General features: G+C 51.0%; 1 protein-coding gene across 6 annotated transcripts in view; it reads left to right on the forward strand.

Annotated features, from left to right (window-relative positions):
* dzank1 (double zinc ribbon and ankyrin repeat domains 1) overlaps positions 1-12,481 on the forward strand; it is a 257,165-nt gene that overhangs the window by 79,508 nt on the left and 165,176 nt on the right. For all 6 annotated transcript variants that reach the window (XM_038803759.1, XM_038803787.1, XM_038803778.1 and 3 more), the window contains one exon: positions 9,347-9,572. In XM_038803759.1, coding sequence (XP_038659687.1) covers positions 9,347-9,572 — 226 coding nt within the window. The remainder of the gene's footprint in view (positions 1-9,346; positions 9,573-12,481) is intronic.

Consider the following 12,481-nt stretch of genomic DNA (forward strand, 5'->3'; position numbering starts at 1 on the left):
TTCCTCCCACCTTGCTGAATCTCACCTTTCAGTTCATGCTCAGTGATAAAAGATGCATTGAGCTTTAGGAATAAAACTCATTTTTTGCATAACTACTTGGAGGAATGTCAAACTCTTGTACAATAGCAATGCGACCATTGATATTCCCCTATGGCATCTGCTTAAGGGGACATTTTTGGAATCATAAATCTCAACATCAATCCCAGTGTTAGGCTTCAGTTATAAGATTCAGCAGGATTGGAGGGTGCTGGGAGTAGTTGCATTAACTGTGTAAAATGAGACACAGTCAGGAGCTGTCAATACAATTTGTCCTCATCCGGAAAGCACTATTGGTGGGATTCTCCATCCTGCAAGGCGCGTTTTCTGGCGCAGTGCGCCCCCCGCTGGCAGAGGGATCCTCCGTCCCGGCAACCAGCCAATGGGGTTTCTCATTGTGGCCACCCCCACACGGTCAGGAAATCGCGGGAGTAAGTGCACTGCCAGTGAAGGGAAGGATCCCACCAACGGAAAGTCCCGCCCAATATGTTTAAAAAGCAACCCTTTTTAAAAATAAATTCAGAGTACCCAGTTCTTGTATCCAATTAAGGGGCAGTTTAGAATGACCAATTCACCTACTCTGCACATCTTTTTGGTTTGTGGGGTGAGACCCATGCAGACACAGGGAGAATGTCCAAACTCCACACGGACAGGGAGCTTGGATCGATCCTGGGTCCTCGGCGCCGTGTGACAGCAGTTCTAACCACTGTGCCACCTTTAGAAAGCAACTGTGACCTATATCCCTGTCAATGATCTTTTGATATTGTAAACATAGAGAACACAATTATGTGAATACCAGCACTATGTTGCCTATAATCTCTGTAATGAGTTTCTACATGTATCTACCCCATTTAATATTTGATAAAACCTTTTCAGCTCTCTAAGTACAGAACCCAATCTGACTTGTATTTAATCTTTCGCCTTTGGAATCCGAGATACAATTATTTCAAAGTCCAATAACGGAAAGTTTAAATTACCTAACTGAGTATTGAGTGTGTTATCAGATCAATCCCTCCATATGTTTTATGTAGCATTGCAACTGTCTGTCTAGCGATACAGCCAAAGTCAACATTAATTAAACCATGCCCATGTGAAAGTTGATTTAGTGACTAAATTGACCAATCAGCAAGATTGGCACAACAGGACTGATTATAATGTGTGGCACTGAAGCAGTGTAGTTTTATTAGTTTAGCAGAGACTATGAGGGCAATTTTGAGACCACACTAATTGTGTGCAGGATCGGCACGCGGGCACAAAATCCAGAGACGATTGGGAAACGGTATTCTCTCTGGAGAGATCACGTTTCCTGATTTTCCCCGCATCTCGCCAGCAACGTCACGGTGTTAACGCCCACAAAGGGTGGGAACCTCTTTTAAATAGATTTTAATGAATTTAAATATTATTAATGGGCCCCCTGCCACATGATTTCCCCCCCCCCCCTTTCTAAATATTCATACCTCGCTGACGTGACATCACATCCACGAGATTTACACCAGGTTTGGCCAAATGAGAATCTGTCGAGGGGATTCCTCCGGGGCACAGAGCTAAGTACAGCCCCTGGGGTGGGGGGATTGGGGGGGGGGGGGGGGGGGTGATCGGTCTGGGCGAGCCATAGTGGGAGCTCCATGGGGATGGGTTCATTTAGGTGCGGGGGGGAGGAAAATGGGCACTGAGGGGGCGGAAGAGAGAGTGCCAGCGGTGATTGTCAGGGGTGAGGAGGATGAGCCCACAATACCTCTGTGAGAGTTGGGAGCCATTAGGCTGCAGTGCTGATCAGAGTGCCCATTAAAGATGATGCCCTGAGCTCTGTGAAGCCTGTTGCCAGCTCTTTCAGGCCCCGCCCGACCAGAGTGATGGCGTAAACCACGCCCACTCATTTTGTTTCATTGAAGAGGCTCAAGACCTGGAGAAAAAACTGGTCTGTACAACTGACTACATGCCAGTTTTCATGTACTGAACCTGTCACTCTGCCAAATTCTGGTAAGATTTCCACCCATAGTTAGGTGTCAACCTTGGCTCAACAGTAGCACTTCCTCCTCTGAGTCAGAAGATTGTCAGCTCAAGTGCCATTTCAAAGATTTAAACACAAACTATTGAAGGAGTGGTGTACTGTTCAAGGTGTCTTTTGGCCGTGATAGTAATCTGCTTGGGCATAAAAGATCCCAAAAACACTATTCCAAGAAGAACAGTGAGCTTTCCTTTGTGTTTTATCACCCACCCAACATTGGTTTTTTAAAAAATAATTTTTATTCAAATTTTCACATTTTCACAAAAAAGAAAACAATAACAGAAAATTCTAAGAACAAAAAAAACAACCCCCCCCCGCCGTAAATACAAAAGAGAAACAATAAATTAATGCCCGTCATTGGCAAAATACAGATATTCAACCCAAAACAAAAACAAATTCCCAATTTAATAAACCCCGCCATATCATTGACCCAGGCCTCCACGCTTGGGGGCCTCGCATCCTTCCACTGAAGAAGAATCCTCCGCTGGGCTACTAGGGACGCAAAGGCCAGAATACCGGCCACTTTTGCCTCCTGCACTCCCGGCTCCAATGCAATCCCAAATATTGCGAGTCCCCAGCCTGGATTGACCCTGGATCCTACCACCCTCGATACCGTCCTTGCTACACCCTTCCAAAATTCCCCCAGCGCTGGGCATGCCCAGAACATGTGGACATGGTTTGCTGGGCTCCCTGAGCACTGAATACACCTGTCCTCTGTCCCAAAAAACCGGCTCATCCTTGTCCCGGTCATATGAGCTCTATGCAGAACCTTAAACTGTATGAGGCTAAGCCTCGCACACGAAGAGGAGGAGTTCACCCTTTCTAGGGCATCCGCCCACGTCCCTCCTCAATCTCCTCACCCAGCTCCTCCTCCCATTTATCTTTCAGCTCCTCCACCGAGGCCTCGTCTACCTCCTGCATCACCTGGTACACTTCCGAGATCCTCCACTCTCCAACCCATACCCCCGAGAGCACCCTGTCCTGAACCCCACGCGGCAGCAGCAGGGGGAACCCCACCACCTGCCGCCTGACAAACGCCCTTACTTGTATGTACCCAAAGGTGTTCCCCGGGTGGAGCCTGACCTTCCCTTCCAACTCACCCAGTCTCGCAAACTTCCCGTCTATGAACAGGTTGCCCAGCCTCCTAACACCTGCCCTGTGCCAACTCAGGAACCCGCCATCAATTCTCCCCGGAGCAAACCGGTGGTTCCCCCGTATCGGGGATCCCATCGAGGCCCCCACCTCCCCCCTGTGCTGCCTCCATTGCCCTCAAATCTTGAGGGTAGCTGCCACCACCGGGCTCGTGGTATACCACGTCGTAGGGAGCGGCAGCGGCGCCGTTGCAAGCGCTTCCAGGCTCGTACCCACAAGGATGCCATCTCCAGCCTCTTCCATGCCGCCCCCTCCCCGTCCATTACCCACTTACGCACCTTCGCTGCGTTGGCAGCCCAATAATACCCACAAAGGTTGTGCAACGGCAGCCCCCCCCCCCCCCCCCCCCCCCCATCCCTGCCCCGCTCCAAGAACGCCCGTCTCACCCTCGGAGTCCCGAGCGCCCACACAAACCCCGTAATGCTCCTATTAACCCGCCTGAAAAAGGCCTTCGGGATAAGGATGGGGAGGCACTGGAACAGGAACAGAAACCTCGGGAGCACCGTCATCTTGACTGACTGCACCCTACCCGCCAGAGACAGCGGCAGCATGTCCCACCTCTTAAACTCCTCCTCCATTTGCTCCACCAGCCTTGTGAGGTTTAGCTTATGCAAGGCCCCCCAGCTCCTGGCCACCTGAACCCCCAAGTACCTGAAGCTCCTCCCCGCCCTTTTCAGTGGAGCCTCCCAATCCCCCCCTCCTGGTCCCCCGGGTGTACCACAAACAGCTTGCTTTTCCCAAAGTTAAGCTTATACCCTGAGAAATCCCCAAATTCCCGGAGAATCCCCATCACCACCGGCATTCCCCCCCACCGGACCCGCCACATACAACAATAGGTCATCCGCATAGAGTGACACTCGGTGCTCCTCCCCACCCCGGACCAGCCCCCTCCAATCCCCCGACTCCCTCAGCGCCATGGCCAGGGGTTCAATTGCCAGCGCAAAAAGTAGGGGGACAGGGGACACCCCTGCCTCGTCCCTCGGTATAGTCGAAAATACTCCAACCTCCTCTTATTCGTGGCCACACTTGCCATCAGGGCCTCATACAACAGCCTCACCCAACTGACAAACCCCTCCCCAAACCCGAACCTTTCCAGCACCTCCCACAAGTACCCCCACTCGTCCCTATCAAAGGCCTTATCCGCATCTAGCGCCACCACTATCTCCACCTCCCCTTCCACCGTCGGCATCATAATAGCATTCAAGAGCCTCCGTATATTAGTGTTCAGCTGCCTCCCCTTCACAAACCCTGTTTGATCCTCGTGGATAACCTGCGGCACACAATCTTCTATCCTCGTGGCTAAGATCTTTGCCAACAACTTGGCGTCCACATTCAGGAGTGAGATCGGCCTGTATGACCCACACTGCAGGGGATCCTTGTCTCGCTTAAGGATCAAGGAGATCAGCGCCCGAGACATCGTCAGCGGCAAAGCCCCCTCCTCCCTCGCCTCGTTGAAGGTCCTAACCAACAGGGGGCCCAGCAGGTCTGCATACGCCTTGTAAAATTCAACCGGGAACTCATCCGGCCCCAGCGCCTTCCCCGACTGCATGTTCCCTATCCCTTTAACCAGCTCCTCAAGCTCAACTGGCGCCCCCAGACCCTCCACCCGTCCCTCCTCCACCCTCTTGAATCTCAGCCGGTCCAAAAAGCGCCCCATCCACCCCCTTCTCTGCCGAAGGTTCGGACCGATATAGTCTCTCATAAAAGTCCCTGAAGACCCCATTAATGTCTACCCCTCTCCGCACCAGATTTCCTCCCCGGTCCTTAACTCCACCAATCTCCCTAGCCGCATCCCGCTTACGGAGCAGGTGTGCCAGCATCCTACTCGCCTTCTCCCCCTACTCGTACACCGCACCCTGAGCCTTTCGCCATTGAGCCTCCGCCTTTCTGGTGGTCAACAAGTCGAACTCAGCACGAAGGCTGCGCTGCTCCCTCAGCAATCCCTCCTCCGGGGCCTCCGCATTCCTCCTGTCCACCCTCACCATCTCCCCCACCGATCTCTCCCTTTCTCTCTGCTCCCCTCTCTCCCTGTGGGCCCGAATGGAGATCAACTCCCCCCAAACCACTGCCTTCCAGACCGTCCCCGCTCGGACGTCCCCATTATCGTTGGCCTCCAGGTACCTCTCGATGCATCCTCGAACCCGCCCCCTCACATCCTCGTCCGCCAGCAGCCCCACCTCCAAGCGCCACAACGAACGCTGGTCCCTCTCCTCCCCCAGCTCGAGGTCCACCCAATGCGGGGCATGGTCAGAAATGGCTATCGCCGAGTACTCAGCGTCTACTACCCCCGCAATCAGCGCCCTACTCAAAACAAAGAAGTCGATCCGGGAGTAGGCCTTATGCACATGGGAGAAGTATGAAAATTCCCTGGCTCTTGGCCTCGCGAACCTCCAAGGATCCACCCCTCCCATCTGGTCCATAAACCCCCTCAGCACCTTAGCCGCCGCAGGCCTCCTACCCGTCCTGGAACTGGATCGATCCAGTGGTGGATCCAGCACCGTGTTGAAATCCCCCCCATTATCAGGCCTCCCACCTCCAAATCTGGTATCCGGCCCAACATGCACCGCATGAAACCCGCATCATCCCAATTCGGGGCATATACATTGACCAGCACCACCCGCTCCACCTGCAGCTTGCCGCTCACCATCACATACCTCCCGCCGCTGTCTGCCACCACACCCGACGCCTCAAACGACACCCTCTTCCAGGATCGCCACCCCCCGGTTTTTTGCATCCAGCCCCGAATGAAACACTTGGCCCACCCACCCCTTCCTCAGCCTGACCTGATCCGCCACCTTCAGGTGCGTCTCCTAAAGCATAGCCACGTCCGCCTTCAGCCCCCTCAGGTGCGCGAACACGTGGGACCGTTTGACCGGCCCATTCAGTCCCCTCACATTCCAGGTGATCAGCCGGATCGGAGGGCCACCTGCCCCCCTCCCCCGTCGACTAGCCAGCACCCTTCCATAGTCCGCCACGTGCCCGTGTCCCCCACTCAGCCCGTTCCCCACAGCGACATACCGCTATCCTGATCCCCTCTGCATGCTCCAGCTCCTTCTTGGCCATTCCAGCAGCAACCCGGTATCTCCCCCCCCCCCCCCCCCCCCCCCCAAAGCTAGGGCCACCCCTAGCTGCGTAACTCCGGTCATTGTACTTCCGTAAGTCAGCCGACTCCCCCTGACCCCGGCTGCTCCCGCCACCCCAATTACCCTCCCCAGTGTCCCCCAACCATTCCCCTAATGCCGACCCCACCCCTGCTTCTCCAGCGCGAGAGTGAGGCCCGCCCCCCCCATCGCAAGCCCCGCCCCCGACCCAAAACGCGGGAAGATAGGCACATGACCCAACAGGGCTGTGAACCCCACCCAAACCCGTAACCAGTGAAATAATAAAAATCCCAACATATGATAAAACACCCAAGTAAACAGATAACAGTCCCGAAAAGCAGAAAAGAAAAGGCAAGACAGCAAAAAAAAAACAAAAAACATCGTCCAATAGAACCAAAAAGAGTGAAAGGATATCAAGGAGGACAAAGCCTCCAGGCTGCGTACAACGTTCCCCAGCCCCCAGTTCAAGTCCAGCTTCTCTGCCTGGACAAAAGTCCAGGCCTCCTCCGGGGAGTCAAAATAAAGTTGGCAGTCTTTATAAGTGACCCACAGGCGTGCCGGCTGTAACAGGCCAAACTTGACCCCCTTCTTGTGGAGCACTGCCTTTGCCCGGTTAAACCCACCCCTTTCTTCGCTACCTTCGCACTCCAGTCCTGGTAAATCCTGATCTCCGTATTCTCCCACTTACTACTCCTCTCCCTCTTCGCCCAACGAAGCACACACTCACGGTCGACCAAGCGCTGAAATCGGACCAGCACCGCCCTGGGTGGCTCGTTCGGCCCGGGCTTCCGCAGCCGCACCCGATGGGCACTCTCCAGCTCCAGGGGTCCCCGGAACGACCCCGCGCCCATCAGCGAGTTCAGCATCAGGACCACATAGGCCCCCAAATCCGAACCTTCCAGCCCCTCCGGGAGGCCCAAAATCCGCAGATTCTTCCGGCGGGAGCGGTTCTCCATCTCCTCCATCCTTGCCAACCATTTCTCGTGAAGCACCTCGTGCGACTCCACCTTCACCGCCAGGCCGAGGAGTTTGTCCTCGTTCTCCGAAGCCTTTTGCTGCAGCTCCCGAATCTGTTTAGCTCACTGGGCTAAATCGCTGGCTTTGAAAGCAGACCAAGGCAAGCCAGCAGCACGGTTCGATTCTCGTAACAGCCTCCCCGAACAGGCGCTGGAATGTGGCGACTAGGGGCTTTTCACAGTAACTTCATTTGAAGCCTACTCGTGACAATAAGCGATTTTCATTTCATTTCATCTCAGCTGCCTGAGCCGTCTGAGTCGCCCCGAGCCAGTCCAGCGATGCCCTCAACGGCTCCAGGATCTCAGCTTTTAGTTCCTGGAAGGAGCGCAGCAGCAGCTCCTGCTGCTCCCTCGCCCACTGCTGCCACACTGCCGGTTCCCCGCCCGCCGCCATCTTGTCTTTTTTGTCTTGCACCTTCTTCTGCTGCAAAGTTGATTTTCTGGTCGCTCCACTTCTAGTCCAGCCCATCCACCGGCCGCCAAGCGCCGAGGCTGCATTCCCACCTGGGGAAAAATCAAATCAGCGCCGTTGCGGGCCCTTAAAAGAGCCCTTGGTGAGATCTTTTCCAGTTGTTCCCTTTGCTGCTAGAATCCAGCTTTCACAAGGGCCCTCAGGTCAGCTTGAGGCCTCTAACACAGCCCTTCCCCCGCCTGCATGCTGAATAGGCTATTGTCTCTCTGCTGCAGCCCCAGCCAAATCCTACACTGTTTCTGCGGGACTGGAAACCAAGAAACATATCATTCCTGGGTGAAAAAACTCCTCCTACATTTACCTATACTTTTTCATAAAATTCCACTCCACATTGCTTAAAAAAGAGCTCTTTTCTGTGATCTTAGCAGGAGCTGCCGTGTGTGTGTGACCACTCACTCCATGGTGCACACCGGAAGTCCCTCAGCCAACATTGCTAATGAACAGATTTTCTAGTCCAGGGTTTCTCAAATTTTCCTGCTGGGGAACCCCTCGTGACCTCCCAAGAACATTGGAAAATCCCAAACATTCTTATATCAGCGCCACATTTTAGCCTGTTCACATGAATCCCTTCCCAAACCCCCCCCAACCAGGAATCCTTTCCTGGAATTCCCTCCCAAACTCCCCCATGAATCCCCTCCCAAAGCGTCCCCCATAAATCCCCTCCCAAATCGTGCCGTTGCATCCCCTTCCAAAGTGTCCCCCCGAACCACCTCCCAAAGTGTCTACCCCCCTGAATCCCCTCTCAAAGCGTCTTTCCCCCCCAGTCCCCTCCCAAAGCATGCCTGATGCCCCTCACAAACCACCCCCCTCTGAATTCCCTCCCAAAGCATGCCCCCATGAATCCTCTCCCAAAATGCCCCGCATGAATCTCCTCTCAAAGCAACCCTCATGCATCTCCTCCCAAAGTGCCCCCCATGAATCCCCTCTCAAAGCTCCCTCATGAATGTTCTGCCGAAGGCCACACCCCACCCCCATGGCCCTCCTCACAAAGTATTTAGTTTATTTGCCTGGGTTAACATTTTTTTTTTGATGATCTCAGTATGTGATTGACACTGCTAAGGTAACAATTGATCCTGCTGAGTAGGAGCACTCACTTCCGCTCAGCCATCACATCTATGCTACAAAGGCTGTTCAGCTGCTTTTCTGCCCAGCAACAGAGAAAATGAAGAAATCAAATGGGCCAATCAAAGCTGTGCCTCTCCAAGCACTGGCTGCTGGTAGGCTTTTTAGTTTTGCAGATCCCCACTTTGGGAACCCCTGATCTCGTCATTTTCAGGTTGCTGTTTGTGGATTGACTGTTGCCTTTCTTGGGCTATAACAGTGACTACATTGCAAAAGTACATCATTGGCTGTAAAACAAATTGTAATTTTGCGAAAGGTACTGTATACATGCAAGTTCTTTTTTCTATCCATGTTATTTACTTTGTTAAAATAGGAACATAAGGAGAACATATTAAATGTTGTACTGTAACATTCTAATTTCTCCCTCATGGTTACAAACTCCTAAAGACTTGATTATTCAAACCACTAATTCACTCATTATTCTTTTGTTGTCCCCAAGACCACTCATCAACACACTTCTGCAACCTGGCAACCTTTGACTATCCCATTGCCAATGTCCAGGCTGGAGTCTAATAAAGAAGACCAGGGGACCCAGACTGTTGGTCTATTTTACCCATCCTGCAAAATGCTGGAGAAGAAGGAAATGGAGATCATTTGTCAACAAGCGAAACAGCAGAAGATAACCAATCGGCATTCCCTTCTAACAGCCGTCAGCCCTGGAAAGGGTGCGTAATGTTTCTTATATGCTTGAAATCCAGCATTATCTAGGTGTGGCCATCCAGTTTGAACAGGCCCTACTGGACATGATACACTTTTGTCATGTCCAATAGACATTACTCAGTGGCTACAACAACACTATTATATATTTTGCATGTATTTTAACAGAAAAGGCCTTGCTTACACTCACACAGCTCAGGTAATACACTTCAGTGTGTTTTATTTTTGAACAAACACCCACCATTAAGTAACCAAGGCTGAAAAGAACTCGGTGATCAAAAACCTTCGTACACTCTGATTTTCATCTTATTATTTGCCAGAAATGCAGGAAAAGTTGAAGTTACATGCATACACAATAACCAACAATATATCTATTACTTACTCTTTATTTTCTAAACAGAAATGCACATAGCCACATCTGGCTTCCCAATTATCCACACGTAGCTGGTGATTCAAATATTTGACAACACTGCTTTACTTCCGGTTTCTGCTCCACGGTAGCACGGGCAGCACGGTAGCATTGTGGATAGCACAATTGCTTCACAGCTCCAGGGTCCCAGGTTCGATTCTGGCTTGGGTCACTGTCTGTACGGAGTCTGCACATCCTCCCTGTGTGTGCGTGGGTTTCCTCCGGGTGCTCCGGTTTCCTCCCACAGTCCAAAGATGTGCAGGTTAGGTGGATTGGCCATGATAAATTGTCCTTGGTGTCCTAAATTGCCCTTAGTGTTGGGTAGGGTTACTGGGTTATGGGGATAGGGTGTTGACCTCGGGTAGGGTGCTCTTTCCAAGAGCCAGTGCAGACTCGATGGGCCGAGTGGCCTCCTTCTGCACTGTAAATTCTATGATAATGAGAAAGCATCGGTGGGGACAGATCCACCAGGGTGTGAAATTCTAACAAGCGAACTAAGTGGCATCGCTACAACAAACAACCGGGTAAACTCGGTGTTAATTGTAATTACTGAGTAACTAGGGCTGGATGGCCTCCACTAAAGGGTTTTGGTGAGATACTGTTTGGAACAGGGTGACTATCTTGCAATTGCTGAACTAATTTCACCCTGGTGAATGGGTCCTGGACTGGTAGATTTAGCTATGACTGTGAGTGATGCCCGGTCTGGATCAAATCCAGGTGAGGTATGACTGTTGAATGGGCCTTGATCTGAAAGAGATCAGTAGAATAAGGCACTATTGAGAATGAGTCCTTGTTTCGAGCATTTGGTCAGGTGAGAAATGGCTGTGAATGGGTCCTGACCTACACTACTCTGATTGGTTGAGGTGGTCTTCTCCATATCCACTTTGAATCAATTTGATCATAGGCAATGGGTGAGGATCCCGCATTAGTACTTCTCCACCCCTAATCTCTGTGTTGTTATCCTTTGAACATCCAGCAGCAGAGACAGGTAATTTACATATTTCCTTTTATAAGACAAAAATATGCTTCCTGCTACATGTAAGGTCTTTATTGTCTGTGCAGCAAACATGATAGGTAGATTTACCTTCAAAAACAAGTTATATTTGAGATCTTTAGACACTAGAACTCCCTCCTGCCCTCCAACTCTTGGAACCCGCTCACGACCCTCAGACTCCCTGTCCAGACAGCTTTCCAGTCGCAAAAACATCCATCAACAATTACCCTTTGTTTCTTGCCACTGAGCTAACTTTGTATCCAGCTTGCTACATACCCCTGCACCCCAAGGGCTTTTATTTTTTTTCTCACCAATCTGCCATGTGGCACCTTGTTGATGTCCATATAGGCCACATTAACTGCACTACCCATGCCAATCCTCCTTGTTACTGCCTCAAAAAATTCAGTCACGTTAGTCTACAAATCCATGCTGACTGTTCTTGATTAGTTCCTGTTAGTTCATTAATTTCAGAATTTTTCAAGCAACAAGTAAATATTGGAGGAGATAATTTAGTTTGCCTACATTCAGTTTAAGACCACAGACCTAGGAGCAGAACTAGGCCACTTGGCCCATCAAGTCTGCTCCGTCATTCAATCATGGCTGATATTTTTCTCATCCCCATTCTCCTGCCTTCTCCCCATAACTCCTGATCCCCTTAGTAATCAAGAACCTATCTATCTCTGCCTTAAAGACACTCAGTGATTTGGGCTCCACAGCCTTCTGCGGCAGAGAGTTCCACAGATTCACCACCCTCTGGCTGAAGAAGTTCCTCCTCATCTCTGTTTTAAAGGATCGTCCTTTTAGTCTGAGATTGTGTCCACTGCTTCTAGCTTTTCCTACAAGTTTTTCCTACAAGCTTCTCAAGAAGATTGCAGTTTAAGGGATCCTCCTTGATTGTGTCATCCAAACACGTGTTGGCCTTCACTAAGAGAAGTCTTACAACACCAGGTTAAAGTCCAGCAGAGTTGCTTCAAATCACGAGCTATCGAAGCACTGCTCCTTCCTCAGGTGAACCTATGGGGAGCAGTGCTCCGAAAGCTAGTGATTTGAAACAAACCTGTTGGACTTTAACCTGGTGTTGTAAGACTTCTTACTGTGCTCACCCCAGTCTAACGCTGGCATCTCCACATCTTCACTCAGAGAGGTGATGGTGAATGAAAGAAAAGAGGATTTGCATTTATATACATCTTTCACAGGCTGAGGAAATGCCAACATGCTTTACAGACAATGAAGTAGTTGTGTCGTGTGCGTTAAATGTTTTACAGCCAATTGGTGTAGGAGGAGACCAAAAGCCAATCCTTACTGAGTTTGAAATTTGATCACAAACTGAGACATTAGAAATAATCCACCAGTGGTATCAATAAGTGTCTCTTTCTACTATTCTCGGCACCGAGTGGATTTGATCCCGGCGCTGGGTCACTGTCCGGGTGGAGTTTGTACACTCTCCCCATGTCTGCGGCGGTCTCACCTCCACACAAACTTGATTTTCTCCAGCCTTAGGAACTCCACCAGGT

Source organism: Scyliorhinus canicula, chromosome 1 (assembly GCF_902713615.1).
Source record: "Scyliorhinus canicula chromosome 1, sScyCan1.1, whole genome shotgun sequence".
In the NCBI taxonomy this organism is placed as follows: Eukaryota; Metazoa; Chordata; class Chondrichthyes; order Carcharhiniformes; family Scyliorhinidae; genus Scyliorhinus; species Scyliorhinus canicula.